Source organism: Electrona antarctica, assembly GCF_951216825.1.
Source record: "Electrona antarctica genome assembly, chromosome: 11".
NCBI classification, from domain to species: Eukaryota; Metazoa; Chordata; class Actinopteri; order Myctophiformes; family Myctophidae; genus Electrona; species Electrona antarctica.
Window position 1 is genome coordinate 50377303 of NC_136792.1, and position 15354 is coordinate 50392656.

General features: G+C 45.3%; 1 protein-coding gene across 1 annotated transcript in view; it reads right to left on the reverse strand.

Annotated features, from left to right (window-relative positions):
• LOC306932832 (cullin-3-like) overlaps positions 1 to 8558 on the reverse strand; it is a 40358-nt gene extending 31800 nt beyond the window's left edge. Inside the window, exons 1-2 of the mRNA XM_079514772.1 lie at positions 8164 to 8558; positions 2184 to 2381 (exon numbers count right to left, since the gene is read on the reverse strand). Of these exons, the coding sequence (XP_079370898.1) occupies positions 2184 to 2381; positions 8164 to 8226 (261 nt within the window). The 5' untranslated portion in view covers positions 8227 to 8558. The remainder of the gene's footprint in view (positions 1 to 2183; positions 2382 to 8163) is intronic.
• Positions 8559 to 15354: the final 6796 nt, after the last annotated feature.

The window sequence follows — 15354 nt, forward strand, 5'->3', positions numbered from 1 at the left end:
ACCTCCCTCAGGCCCGTTAGGGTTCTGGTATAGGTTTACCTTGTTAATGAGGTGCTCTGTGACCACCTCCCTCAGGCCCGTTAGGGTTCTGGTATAGTTTTACCTTGTTAATCAGGTGCTCTGTGACCACCTCCCTCAGGCCCGTTAGGGTTCTGGTATAGTTTTACCTTGTTAATGAGGTGCTCTGTGACCACCTCCCTCAGGGTGGTCAGAGTTAGAGTTAGGGTTCTGGTATAGTTTTACCTTGTTAATGAGGTGCTCCGTGACCACCTCCCTCAGGGTGGTCAGAGTTAGAGTTAGGGTTCTGGTATAGTTTTACCTTGTTAATGAGGTGCTCTGTGACCACCTCCCTCAGGCCCGTTAGGGTTTAGGTATAGGTTTACCTTGTTAATGAGGTGCTCTGTGACCACCTCCCTCAGGCCCGTTAGGGTTCTGGTATAGGGTTCTGGTATAGTTTTACCTTGTTAATGAGGTGCTCTGTGACCACCTCCCTCAGGGTGGTCAGAGTTAGAGTTCTGGTATAGTTTTACCTTGTTAATGAGGTGCTCTGTGACCACCTCCCTCAGGGTGGTCAGAGTTAGAGTTAGGGTTCTGGTATAGTTTTACCTTGTTAATGAGGTGCTCTATGACCACCTCCCTCAGGCCCGTTAGGGTTCTGGTATAGTTTTACCTTGTTAATGAGGTGCTCTGTGACCACCTCCCTCAGGCCCGTTAGGGTTCTGGTATAGGTTTACCTTGTTAATGAGGTGCTCTGTGACCACCTCCCTCAGGCCCGTTAGGGTTCTGGTATAGGTTTACCTTGTTAATGAGGTGCTCTGTGACCACCTCCCTCAGGCCCGTTAGGGTTCTGGTATAGGGTTCTGGTATAGGTTTACCTTGTTAATGAGGTGCTCTGTGACCACCTCCCTCAGGGTGGTCAGAGTTAGAGTTAGGGTTCTGGTATAGTTTTACCTTGTTAATGAGGTGCTCTGTGACCACCTCCCTCAGGCCCATTAGGGTTCTGGTATAGGGTTCTGGTATAGTTTTACCTTGTTAATGAGGTGCTCTGTGACCACCTCCCTCAGGCCCGTTAGGGTTCTGGTATAGTTTTACCTTGTTAATGAGGTGCTCTGTGACCACCTCCCTCAGGCCCATTAGGGTTCTGGTATAGTTTTACCTTGTTAATGAGGTGCTCTGTGACCACCTCCCTCAGGCCCGTTAGGGTTCTGGGTATAGGTTTACCTTGTTAATGAGGTGCTCTGTGACCACCTCCCTCAGGCCCGTTAGGGTTCTGGTATAGTTTTACCTTGTTAATGAGGTGCTCTGTGACCACCTCCCTCAGGCACGTTAGGGTTCTGGTATAGTTTTACCTTGTTAATGAGGTGCTCTGTGACCACCTCCCTCAGGCCCGTTAGGGTTCTGGTATAGGTTTACCTTGTTAATGAGGTGCTCTGTGACCACCTCCCTCAGGCCCGTTAGGGTTCTGGTATAGTTTTACCTTGTTAATGAGGTGCTCTGTGACCACCTCCCTCAGGCCCGTTAGGGTTCTGGTATAGTTTTACCTTGTTAATGAGGTGCTCTGTGACCACCTCCCTCAGGGTGGTCAGAGTTAGAGTTAGGGTTCTGGTATAGGTTTACCTTGTTAATGAGGTGCTCTGTGACCACCTCCCTCAGGGTGGTCAGAGTTAGAGTTAGGGTTCTGGTATAGTTTTACCTTGTTAATGAGGTGCTCTGTGACCACCTCCCTCAGGCCCGTTAGGGTTCTGGTATAGGGTTCTGGTATAGTTTTACCTTGTTAATGAGGTGCTCTGTGACCACCTTCCTCAGGCCCGTTAGGGTTCTGGTATAGGGTTCTGGTATAGTTTTACCTTGTTAATGAGGTGCTCTGTGACCACCTCCCTCAGGCCCGTTAGGGTTCTGGTATAGGGTTCTGGTATAGTTTTACCTTGTTAATGAGGTGCTCTGTGACCACCTCCCTCAGGCCCGTTAGGGTTCTGGTATAGTTTTACCTTGTTAATGAGGTGCTCTGTGACCACCTCCCTCAGGCCCGTTAGGGTTCTGGGTATAGGTTTACCTTGTTAATGAGGTGCTCTGTGACCACCTCCCTCAGGCCCGTTAGGGTTCTGGGTATAGGTTTACCTTGTTAATGAGGTGCTCTGTGACCACCTCCCTCAGGCCCGTTAGGGTTCTGGGTATAGGTTTACCTTGTTAATGAGGTGCTCTGTGACCACCTCCCTCAGGCCCGTGTAGAGCTTCTCTCCGTGCTTGTGGAGCACCATGGTGTAGGCGTTGCGGTAGAGCTCCTCGAAGCTCAGCCCGCTGTTGTTCTTCCTCTGGATCTCCTGGATGGCGTTCTTCAGGAGGTCCCAGATGTTGTTCACATACTTCTCGTCCATCGTCATCTGCGACAAAACAAGGCAATAAAGGGTCGTCACGATTATTCCACGATAAGTCGATAGTCGTCTAATGGTGAATTATTTGAGCTAATCGCAGTCTTGTCATAATCGTTTCCACGCTGAAAGATGTTCATATAATCAGGCAGAAACCTCTGATTTTCCAGATTTTAACCTCTTTTTGTTTTTTCGTAAACTAACGAACACCCTACCTGATTGGTCATACTACAGCGTCACACACAAAAAGCCACATAAGGCTTCTGCCCGGGCTCTAAACCTGATCACACTATATCTCCATGGAGCTGGCCTGTTCTGACACATCATATGTGGGTATGCCTGACACAGAACTTCATATAGGAATAAAGGGTCACAGAGAGATATGGGCATAAAAGGCACACAGACAGATGGGTGGAATGGAATGGGTATTATACAACAGGTCGTTTCGAGGAAGCAATCTGATTGGTTGAAACGGCTTCTAGCCGTGGATCAAACCAGCACCATTCACCACCTAATCAAAACAAAGAATTCAGCTGCTCTGTTTTCCCAGAGCGCTAGCAAACTCGGTGGCTAGGCTAGCTAGTTTCTTGGGACATTTGTGGTCGTAGTGATTACATGTCATTAAAACAAATCAGCGATTTTCTTAGTTTTAAGGGTAACTGTATAATTGCAATATTACACTCGAGGGTGTGGTTTAACGTGATTATTGCCACTTCAGTGATGCTTGCGGAACTCGACTTCGTCTCGTTCCTTACCGCATCACTGTCGTGGCAATAATCACGTTAACCCACACCCTCTCGTGTAATATTGCTTAACTCTGACACGGGTACAACGGGTATTACATAGCCGGGCGGGGCATGGATCTCCATTCTCCAACTTCCATCGTTACAGACTCGGTGCGCTACAGCCGGGCACCGGTCTGGGGCATTTTATTTAGTTTGTCTTACTAGACTAGTAAAACAAACATAAAATGCCCCTCAAAAAATACTTCATCTTAACAAAAGTGCTTCACAACATCAACGTTGACAATAACTAAGAGAATCAATTTCAAAAGTTACAATTTTCACCAATGGTAAACCCAACTTTAAATCTTTTCACTTTCACACCACCAGGCATTTCACGTTGTTGTGAGCTTGTAGATCAGCCATTTCTGCAGATATTCTGCCTAGTATAGACTAGTTTTATGCCCCGGGGTGGGCGGGACTTTCACCCTATAGCTTTAGACGGTGGCGAAGGGGCGCCGCCTCAAGCGAACTTGAGCCACGATTGACACCACCGAGTGCGTCAGTGTCTTGCCCAAGGACACTTCGACATGTGGACAGGAGGAGCCGGGATTCGAACCACCAACCGACGGATCATTGGACAACCTGCTCTACCTCCTGAGCCACAGTCGCCCACAATCCTCGTTGACTCCGGTCAAACAGGATTTAACCCATTTAGACTTGAGACCAGATTCTACAAATGCATGTATTCTAAATAGTTTTCTGAAAAACCCATGTTTCCATGTCAGTCGTTCTCAAACATGTTCATGTCAAGGACCGCCAAAAATGATATGTAATTGACCGCCTACCCCCATCCGGAAATATGTTGTTCCAGAGACACCCCAGAAGCAAAGATTTGAGTAAAAAATGTTCGCTCTGAAAGAACATTATATTCAATCAAAGATTTGCACCACATTCACGATTTTTCAAAAATAGCTTGATTTTAAAATAATGCTTAAAAACACCAAAAGGGGTTCCCGTCCTGAATGGTTTAAATGAGCATTGAGTCCAATCTGGTCCTGTTGCTCAGTACACCCCCACAAATAGGACACACTACTGCCATGACAACATCATCATTGCTGCAACAACACTACATGGCTGATTGAAACAATCCATATCGCAGAAGAAACCTCCTATATGTATCTCGTAAAAGTAACGCTCGGCATAATCACACTAGCGCAGGGGTCCTCAACTGGCGGACCGCGGTCCACCTCTCTGTGGACCCTGGGGGGGGGGGGGGGTAGTGAATCATGGTGTGTGTGATATGAAAGTGCCTCCCCAGTGCCTGCCCAGTGCCTCCCCGGTACCTTCCCAGTGCCCCCCTGAGTGGCTCCCCAGTGTCCCCCTGAGTGGCTCCCCAGTGTCCCCCTGAGTGCCTCCCCAGTGTCCCCCCAGTGCCTCCCCAGTGCCTCCCCAGTGCCTCCCCAGTGTCCCCCAGTGTATCCCCAGTGCCTCCCCAGTGCCTCCCCAGTGTCTGCCCAGTGATTCATTAATTAATCAAAATATTCGGCGCGCGGCGGCCCACGTCGCGCTCATGGGACCAGACCTTAGTCTTTTTCAAAAAAAAATAGTGGACATTCAGCATTTCTAGTTGAGGACCCCTGCACTAGTGCGTCAGACGAAAGCATCAAAAGTAGCCACGTATCGAGCTTGTAGCTCCGCTACTTTCGTTTTCGAATTTGAATCCTGAGTGAAAACAGCTGTGGACACGTGAGGTTTCGAGCCAACACAGGGACGATATGGAGGGTATGCGCGTGACATCATCATCATACCCGGAAGTTATGCGGGAATGCCTAGTACTGAGTGGCAAAAAACTACTTTCTGGCCTTCATAGCCCATAGATCCAAACAGAAAAGTCCTATTTGATTGCATTAAATGACTTTAAACAACATTAAATTCAGTTTGTCACTCACGTTGCCACTCGATTTGCCATTCACTTTATGCATGCGCATTAGGGATGCACCGAAAGGGAAATTCTTGGCCGAAACCAAATACAGAATATAAGAAACAGTTGGCCGAAAACCGAATACCGAATATCCGAATATGATTAATATTATATATCTTTTTTCCTACAATTGCTGTCATGGCCGTACCTTAAAGCCTTAAAGACTTATGGCAAAATAAATGGTTATGGCAAAACTTCACTTAAATAATAATCACTATTATGGGTCCATAAAACATTTATTCAGCTCTTTTGGATGCATTAATTGCATACACTATTCGGTGATATATTTTCTGCCTAGTCGGGCCGAAACCGAATAGGCCGAAAATGCATTTTTAGCCATTTTCTGCCGAATATTTTCTGCGGCCGAATATTTGGTGCATCACTAATGCGCATACCCTCTATTCATTCAAGTGTGGCATAGCAATGCCTGGGTCTCCTTCGGCTGTCACAACAAGCACCAATCGTGGCTGTTTTAAAACTCAAGCACACTGTGTAAAGTGGAACTAATCTAATACATATTACTAGGCATGATGGTGGACTGAATACATGCTGCTAGCTAGAGCAAAGACGTTTTAATGCACAGAAGAACTGTATATTTAGAAGTACACAAGCCCATTTAGCCCACTGTTGGAAAGAGCTAAACATGTGCACCATGTTCCAATCCCAGACAGACATGCCCAAACACATGCATATTGTCAACAGGTGTGCTCTCTGTCAGCCAGGTTCAGATCAAGTCTATTTTTTTTTACAATTATAAATAATTACCGAGCTTATACTGGTGGTGGTGATACGTTCAGTCAGTGTGAAGGCCTATTCATAGTCTGGATTTTCGGTGATGAGGTGCCCACCGCTCCGGTGGTGAGCTGACCACCGGAGCTGAAATAACATTGAGCGGTGGTGAGTAAAAACAGAGAGAAGGGCTGGAGCGGTGGTTTTCTCTTCACCGCGGCTTGTGACGTCATGTTGTAGTTCGGTGGTCACCTCACCACCGTAAATCCAAACTATGTATGAGCCTTTAGTGTACATACATTCTGCGCATAACTTTATTGAGCACAACAATAATGCGCACCGATATGAACAACCGATCCGAGACAACTGAACTGAAGTGTACTGTACATTGATTGAATATGGGGGTCGATCAATAAACGTAATTAAAAGCAAGACAACTAAATAACACAGAAGTGTCTGTTAGCTCCGTCCAGCAGACAGGTAAGACTATAAATGCTGTGGCTAGTACTAGTCTGCTGCCTGCTAGTGTATTTTGTTTTTTTTGGTTACCTTTTCTGTATTTGGGACGACCCAAAATACAGAAAAGGTCCCGCAAATGGGCTACAGACAGATGTAAATGCTGTGGCTACTAGTAGTACCAGTCTGCTGCTAGTAGCAGCACTTCAGCACTGCAAGTAGCTAAAAATGCTAAAGGTGGCTATGGCTACAGGCAAATTAAACAGTGCCAGAACAATGGAAACGTGGATCTATAAACAAGCCGTGTAAACAACGGGGTTGGTCAGCTAAGTAAACAGTCAAGCAGAGGGCCGGGCTGGGTGTCAAAACTGTCAAAAGGCTCAACTGGGGGCAAAGCCAGAGGAATCTGATGCCTACTACAGACAGTTTGTTTACAATCAGACAAACAGGCCTCAGACTGGCCTGGGACTGAAGTGAGAGCATGTCTGTCTGTCGGTGTGTCTGTGTAGTGTGTCTGTCTGTCTGTCTGTCTGTCTGTCTGTCTGTCTGTGTGTGTGTCTGTGTAGTCTGTCTGTCTGTCTGTGTGTGTCTGTCTGTGTGTGTGTGTGTGTCTGTGTAGTGTGTCTGTCTGTCTGTGTGTCTGTAGTAGTGTGTCTGTCTGTGTGTCTGTCTGTGTGTGTGTGTGTATGTCTGTGTGTGTCTGTCTGTCTGTCTGTGTGGCTGTGTAGTAGTGTGTCTGTGTGTCTGTGTAGTGTGTCTGTCTGTGTAGTGTGTCTGTCTGTCTGTCTGTCTGTCTGTCTGTCTGTGTAGTAGTGTCTGTGTGTGTGTCTGTAGTGTGTCTGTCTGTGTAGTGTGTCTGTCTGTTTAGTGTGTCTGTCTGTGTAGTGTGTGTCTGTGTGTGTGTCTGTGTAGCAGTGTGTCTGTGTAGTGTGTAGTAGTGTGTCTGTGTAGTAGTGTGTCTGTGTGTGTCTGTCTGTCTGTCTGTGTGTGTCTGTCTGTCTGTGTGTCTGTGTAGTAGTGTGTCTGTCTGTGTCTGTGTGTCTGTCTGTGTAGTGTGTGTGTCTGTCTAGTGTGTCTGCGTGATACAAACACCCCCAAACACCAGATGCGGTACCGGTAGGCTCTGGGCCCGGATATGAGCACCAAGCAGCAAACAGAGCCCCATGAAGGGGCTTTTGAGAGGTTATAGGCAGCTATGACAGTGCCAGATTCTCAAACCTTTTCATGTCAAGGACCCCCAAATTAACTTTTAAAATTTGAAATTTGTATTCACAGTTTGTAGAATGGGTACAGTTCAAACATGTATGCATTAGCCCACGGCGGACCCCTACTGTGATATATTGCATTACTATATAACACCTACATAAGATTTGTACGGTTCTAGCACGACTAGCAGTGATTCTTAAGCATTTTAATTTCAAGGACCCCCAGTATGACATGCATTATAGGCTACAGACCCCCATTTAATGGCATTTCTATCTCTGGGACCCCAATGTATGTTGTAAAAATGAGAGTGTACAAATGTTTTGGTTCCATCTGTACACTCTCCGAGTTACAGACCTATAGAAGGGTCCATTTGGTTCCTAATAACTATGTATCATTTAGCTGTGAACCCCCTGAAGGACCCCTGGCCTGGCCGGGCCTGGCCTGGGCTGGGGGGGGTCCCCGGACCGGACGCCACTTTTGATGAGAACCACTGAGACCGAGATCATAATACTATTAGGAACATTAGCATATTAGCCTTAGCATTGAGATCACACATCATATACTATACTAACTAGGCACGTTAGCATGTTAGCTTAGCATTTAGCACCCAGACAGTCAGTCAGTCAGACCACGGCGCTCGAGTGGACGCGGGGCGGGCGGACGGAGCGCCCCGCCGCGGGTCGGTACGTGTACTCACAGGGAAGGCCCGGATCCTCATCTTGGTGTCCTTCTTGGTTCCTCCTTTGCTGAGATTGGACATGGTTGTCTTTGACACTCTGTCTCTCCCAGGCAGGCAGGCAGATCCGTTTGTTTATTTTTAAAACATGAAAGTTGTCCCCGGTAAAGAGACAGACAGATAGACAGACAGACAGGCAGACAGGGGGACCGTTCTTCTGGTGTCACTCCTCCTCACGCACGCGCGCACGCAGGCAGGCGACTTTGTGACAGTAAAAAAATATCCACTAGTTTAGTTTAGTGTGTGTGTGTGTGTGTGTGTGTGTGTGTGTGTGTGTGTACAGTGTGTGTGTGTGTGTGTGTGTGTATGTGTGTGCTAGTCATGGCCCTCTGGTCATGGCGGACTGTGTAGTCTCAGTCTGCACGCACGTCTCATTGCGCACGCACAGCTCGCACACTGTACGTCTTCAACTCACGCGAGAGAGAAGAAAGAAAGTATATGAACATTTAATTGGGACATGTATTGATTTCATTGATAAATTATCATGTCCCAATTAATTTAAATTCCGAAATGGAATCGAATTGCTACACAAATTTGGTTTAGGACAGCAGTCCCCCCCCAGTGGTGTGCAGTGGGGGTGGTGGTGTCATACATTAAAAATCACACCCGTGTGAACTGAGTGGTGCAACTCCCCTCTCCCCCTGCCTCTCTCTCTGTAATTAACAGGCAACAGTGCAACACTATCTCTCTCTCTCTGTTTCTGGCATAACAGCGCCACTTTTGCCCCTACTGGAACTCTAAACATAGGTTAAAGGTGTAGTGAAATGAAAAATACGTTTTTCACACTTTTAGACCATCTCCGTGGTCATCATATGAGCATACCTAACAATGTTTTTATATCAAAAGTCCATAAAAATATTTTTTGTATTACTTCCTGAAAACGAAAACGTGCTGCGTGATGACGTGTCGAGGCCCACATCGATAAAAGCCAATACAAATGAAGCTCACCCGTATCCTCTCCATATGTGCGCATCCGTGCAGCACAGCTGCTATTGATTACAGAAATCCTCCGTTTTTATTCCCATTCCAGATAACATCCAGACAGTGTATTACTCGGTTTCAACTTAATCATCACGCTAAAATATGTATCTGAAAACATTATAGGGTAGAAATAAGCCACATAACAGTAAACTGGTACAGTTTGGCCGTCTATTTCATTTGTAAACAAACACACACCACGCTGCTGCGTATAGCATAGCAACACTCCCTAGCTACCGTCCCATCGCCTGAAGGGATGCGACGCTCTGATTGGTTCAGAAACTTCAGACCGGTGTTTCAACTTGAAACCGTTTGAAACTTCATAATAAAATGTCCACCATTTCCGTTTCATTACACCTTTAAGACTAGCTCTGGACCATAGCTCTAATGCGTTGCATTTAGAGCTATGTTACTCTCAACTTCCGACGCTCGCATGAATGCAGACCAGCCTCTCGTCTTTAGCGTAAATACAAAGAAGTGGACGCACTCTGAGCCCCCCACCACACGTATAAACGGTACTTTTTGGCCAAAAGGGGATTTTATTTCCACCGGTAAAAAAATACTTTTAGTTACTCCGCTGCACCCTCTACCGATATTGCCCAGAGAATTGCCTCATAGAGAATATTTTTCCTCCGGTGAAAAAAAATCCCTTTCTGGTTTATATGTGTGGTGGGGGGCTCAGAGTGCGTCCACTAAGGAAAGTAGGCTTTCTAATGACACAACCCGCCTTTGTTTGGTGAGTAGCAAAAACGTTATTTTTATTTACGCTAAAGACAAGAGGCTGGTCTGCATTCATGCGAGTTCCGGAAGTTGACAGTAACATAGCTCTAAATGAAACACATTAGAGCTATGGACCAGAGCTAGGTTAAGACATAGGTGAAGACATAGTCACATAGGTTAGGACATTGCTGTTCCTTGGAGTGGTTGCACCACTCAAAAACTGAAGGGGCACCCACCTGTGACGTTGTGACCTGCACCGGTCCCTCACACTAGGGAGGGGGGACTTTTAAAAGAAATACATGATAAAACAACAATGATCGTTTTTATATTGTGTGTCAAACATATTCTCCTAATTAATTATGTCATACGTACTGCCTCAACACGCCTCAACACGTTCCAAGTGCTTACCAGTTCAATTTTGTGGGGTCCCCAGTTCAAATGTGATTATTTTGGGGGGGTCTACTCTCCAGTTCAAATGTGATATTATTTTGGGGGGGTCCCCAGTTCAAATGTGATTATTTTGGGGGGTCGGGAGGGGGCTAATCTATGACCTTACTGTAGAAGTGTGGGGGGAATGGTTGTAAGGAATGGGGGGGGGGGGGGTCTTCAATGTTTTTCACCCTTTGTTGATAGAGAGATGAAGCAGATTAAACTAGAAAAAGTGCCCTTCTGGGCACAGGTCTCCACCAGGAGGATAGGAGTGTGTGAGATGTTTGGCAAAATGTTTAGGAGTAATATAAACATATTATTTTGTTTGTTTGTTTTTTGCAATAATTTTCTTCATTTTGTTGAGGAAATGCAGAGCTAGATCACTCATCGAATCTCTGAGGATAGAATTCTGGATGAGCAGGACATGTGCAGCATTTTGAACGAAACGGGCCACTCCTGAAAACTTTAGAAGGCAATGTTAGCCAATCAGTGTATAATCTGATAAATCCAACAGACTCGTCTTGATCACATGACTACAGAGATCATGTGTACCGATTTGCGTGAGATTTGGATGAAATCTGTGCGACTAACATACTGTAAGCAATGTGTTTAGCAGAAATCGGCCTCATGGTGGCGCTATAACCGGCAGATGTGGAGGGATGCAGGGACAATGTTTTTCCATGGCCTCTAGGGAGTGCGCATACATAAGTTGTATACAGATTGATGAAGTTATAGCTAAAAACAGGAATTGGCCTGTTATAGCGCCACCATGATGATGGCGCTATAATGATTTGGAAAATAATGAGTGGCATGTCGTCCTTGGCCTAGTGGAAATGTGCGTGTATAATTTCACGGAAATTGCACACTGTGTTTGTGATGTGTTGTGGCATTTTGTTCGAAACGGACCAATCATGTGAGCTTTGGAAGCCAATATTAGCCAACCAGGATGGAAGATGGGAAATTGTGCAGATCTGTGTTGATCACATGACTATGGAGATAGTGTATACCGAATTGTGTGATGTATGGATAAAATGTGTACGTGTAATCTACAGAAATGTGTTTTGCCTAAATCGGCCTCATGGTGGTGCTATAACAGGCCGTTGAGGAATATTTGGGGCAGAGGTTCGTCGTTGGCATCCATGGAGTGTGTGTGCAAAGTTTGGCATGGATCGGGCCAACGGTACCAGAGATTAGCTGATAACGGACGGACGGAAGGACGGAAGGAAGGAAGGAAGGACACACACACGGACGGAGTGCGAAACATACTCTCTCCCCATGCCTTCGGCCTGGTGGAGACAACTAGTGCATAGATTCCAAAGATAGCTTCAGCTTGTTTGACATACATTATTATCTTTTCTATTAATGTTGATGTTGGATTGCTTGAATGATCCACTTTCTATAAACATCCACCATACGTAGTAGCTACTTTCTGTCAAGAAATTCTGTGCAGGTGATTTCTTTGAGTGTCAGAGTTTGGAAGCGCTCGTTTTCAATAACACAACGCCCTGCTGCCTCCTACAATTATAGGCTATGTGACATTTAGAAACAGGTGGTGGCCTGGGCCGGCCGAGCGGTCCAGGCACAAAGGCTGGTAACCAAGCCTGACAGCGTGTCGTGGTGTCGCGGGTTCGAGTCCTGATCCCGACGACATTTGCTGCGTGTCTACCCCCCATCTCTCTCCCCCCTTTCCTGTCAAACTACAATAAATCTATCAATAAAGGCAAAAAGCCCCAAAAAATATCTTAAAACAGGACCTTGAGTGATTTCCAAGGCTCCATGCTGCTTGTTTTGCCAGTCTCGGCGAGGGCATGTTACTCTCTATTGTGAAATGGGTTTGTCCCTGTGACAACTATAGGTCAGTGTGACTCTTAAAAGCAAACTTCAACTATTTGCAGAGCAGGAATAGCCTGGAACAGCCTGTGTTTTCCGTGAGGAAGAAGCCCAACAAACCCACGGTGAGGCCTTTAGGAGGGCCATTCAGGCCTCAAGCGGAGCCTGCGGCACCACCAAGGGCAAGGTGGAGCCTGCAGAACCATTCCGGCTCGAGAATCCACCATTCCTGAATAAAGTGCCTGGTGCTGGGAGTCTGGTGCAACTCACAGGGCCTGACCTGGTGAGAGCAGGAGTGGACCTGGTGAGACGTAGGAGGGGCCCGGACAGGAGTCAACCCACAGAGCCTAGTCCTTCCACGCGGCAGAATGGTACCTCCCAGTCCCGGCAGAGTAGTTCAGGAGGAACGGATTGTGTGGCCCTGGTTTTTCCCTAATGGGACTGATCGAGGGTAGCTACTGGGACGTAAGTCGGGACTTGATCACCCCGGCTGGGTCACCTGAGTGAGGGGTATGATGTTGGGAGACCCGAAACCCTGATGACCTTGGGATACATCACTGAGGATACGTCCCAGGTGCATCCATGCGATGCATTTTTGTTTTAGAAAGAATTATGAATGGCTGTGGGTTCTAACTAACTACTATGTGATTATTAAGGGACCAAGAAGTCCCGAAGGTCACTTATTGTTTTCTTGGGGGTTTTTTTTCTTCTTCTTCTTCTTCTTCTTCTTCTTCTTCTCCTCCTTCCACCAAAAATAGCAGTTCTGGCTGAACCGTGCAGTCGGTTTTCGCGAAACGTGGCAGCATGGTAGAGGGCCATGCCAAACGGTGACTATGCGAAGCCCATGACCATTGGCCAAAGGGTGGCACTATAGCACTCAATTGAAAATGCAAACGTTGAACGTGCATAGCTCATGAACCGTTTGACCGTGGGCAATGACACTTTGATACACATATGTGTCTCCTCTTGCCAAACAACTTTTGTGCTCTGACTTTTGACCTCTGACCTTTAGAACACCCGCCATTTTGAATTATATGAAAAACAGTTCAAATCTATCTCCTCCCAGGATCTTTGATCAAAATGCACGAAAACTTCCACACGTGAACTTTGGACCTATACGGACAAAAAAAATCGAAGTAAATTCTAAAAAAGATATGTTTTTATGAGCCAGTGAAAATTGCTGTTTTGCGGAAATTCTTCTTCTGCCCCCAATACACGTATACATGCATCGTCACATGCTTATGTCATTTTACAGTATGGTATAGGGTCATGCCAAATAGCACTGAAACCAGTCTTACTGGTGCTATAGCAATTTTTTGAAAATGAAACCTTTGAACATGCATACCTCATGCTTTGTAAAATAGCACAAAAAATAATTTGGTCTGCGTGTCATAGGACTGTGGGCAGTTCAGAAACCCGTCCACCAGTGACATCATCGTTAGGCAGAATATTATTTTTTTATTAAAGAATATTTAGGTTTTTATTATCGTGAGAATGGTGGTTTCCATTTCCGCAGTGCAACTTTTCAGGAATAGAAAGCCTGCTGAAGTTTCTAGTAGCTTGGATTCCCCATCGATAATGTGGGTTTCTGAACTGCCCCAAAGCCCTGCTATGAATGAGACACTGCAGCTGGGTAGAAAAAGATTTGTGGTATTTTATCATGATCATTAGTGAGGACCAATTATATGAAGTTAGGTTGAAAAGTGGCGAAGTGGTCCTTTAATATTATACATATTCAGTGATGTGAATGTTTTCTTTCTCAACATTGCATTTAGTCTGAGCGAACCTATGAACGTGGGGCTCGAACCCCTCCACGTTGACACCATACTCGAGTATAAAAGGGTCAGACACAGGCAAGTATTCTCTTTAACTAACATTTATTTTCATTGCCAATATCTGTCAATTATGTTTCATCATGAAATCATGTAATGAAAACATTAGGCATTACATTTAGTTTGACTCTCTCTCTCTCTCTTGCATAATACTTTACAATTCCAATGCCCAATGTGTTATTAAAATGGTCTTAAAAATGGGGAAATGGTCTGTTCCCAAGTGTAACAACTCATTGGGACAGTCTGCCTTCTCAGTAAAGGGAGCAAACCTTTGGAACTAGAGACGGATGGTAACGCGTCTTACAGAGGACTTAAACTATAGGCTATATGGTTGAAATCAAATCAATTGTGCTCACATACGCATCACGTATAGTTTCTGACTGGTAACTGAGTGATTATGTTTACTTTTGTTTTGCAAGTTAATGCAAATGGGTATAATTTTCATTTCTTTTGTTTTTATTTTGTGTACTTAATTGGGTTTTTTAAACTAAAGACTTTTAGAAACGTCTCCTGTGGTGAAGTCTTCACAGGTTAGCACTTGTGCTAACACACTGTAAGCAACGCATCTACACATTGTACTGCACTGTGCAATGTGCAATGTCAATCAATATCAAATAAATTAACATAAACATAAGTCCTCAAATTTTCACATTGGAATTGTGCCGATACTGTACCCTGTACACTTACAGGCTACTGTACGTTGGTTTATTTACTGTGGAGTGAGGAAACAATGTTGCACATTAAGCTAAAAAAATAATTTAGAAAAGAAAAGAAAAATAAGTGATACTGAAAGAGGTATTTGCTTGTAAGAGTCGCTGTGACCCACATGCAGTTATCACTGGGCACCGGCTGCACTGGGACAAAAACATTTCACAACTAGAAAAAGTGCCCTTCTGGGCACAGGTCTCCACCAGGAGGATAGGAGTGTGTGTGTGATGTTTGGCAAAATGTTTAGGGGTGATATAAACATGTTTTTTTTGTTTTCTTTTTGCAACAATTTTCTTCATTTTGTTGAGGAATTGCAGATCCAGATCACTCATATAGCATCTCTGAGGATATAATTCTGGATGAGCAGGACATGTGCAGCATTTTGTACAAAACGGGCCACTCCTGAAAACTTTCGAAGGCAATCTTAGCCAATCAGTGTAGAATCTGAGAAATCCAACAGACTCGTCTTGATCACATAACTACGGAGATCATGTGTACCGATTTGCGTGAGATTTTGATGAAATCTGTGCGACTAACATAAACAATGTGTTTTCCAGAAAACGGCCTCATGGTGGCGCTATAACCGGCAGATGTGGAGGGATGCAGGGAAAATGTTTTTCCATGGCCTCTAGGGAGTACGCATACATAAGTTGTA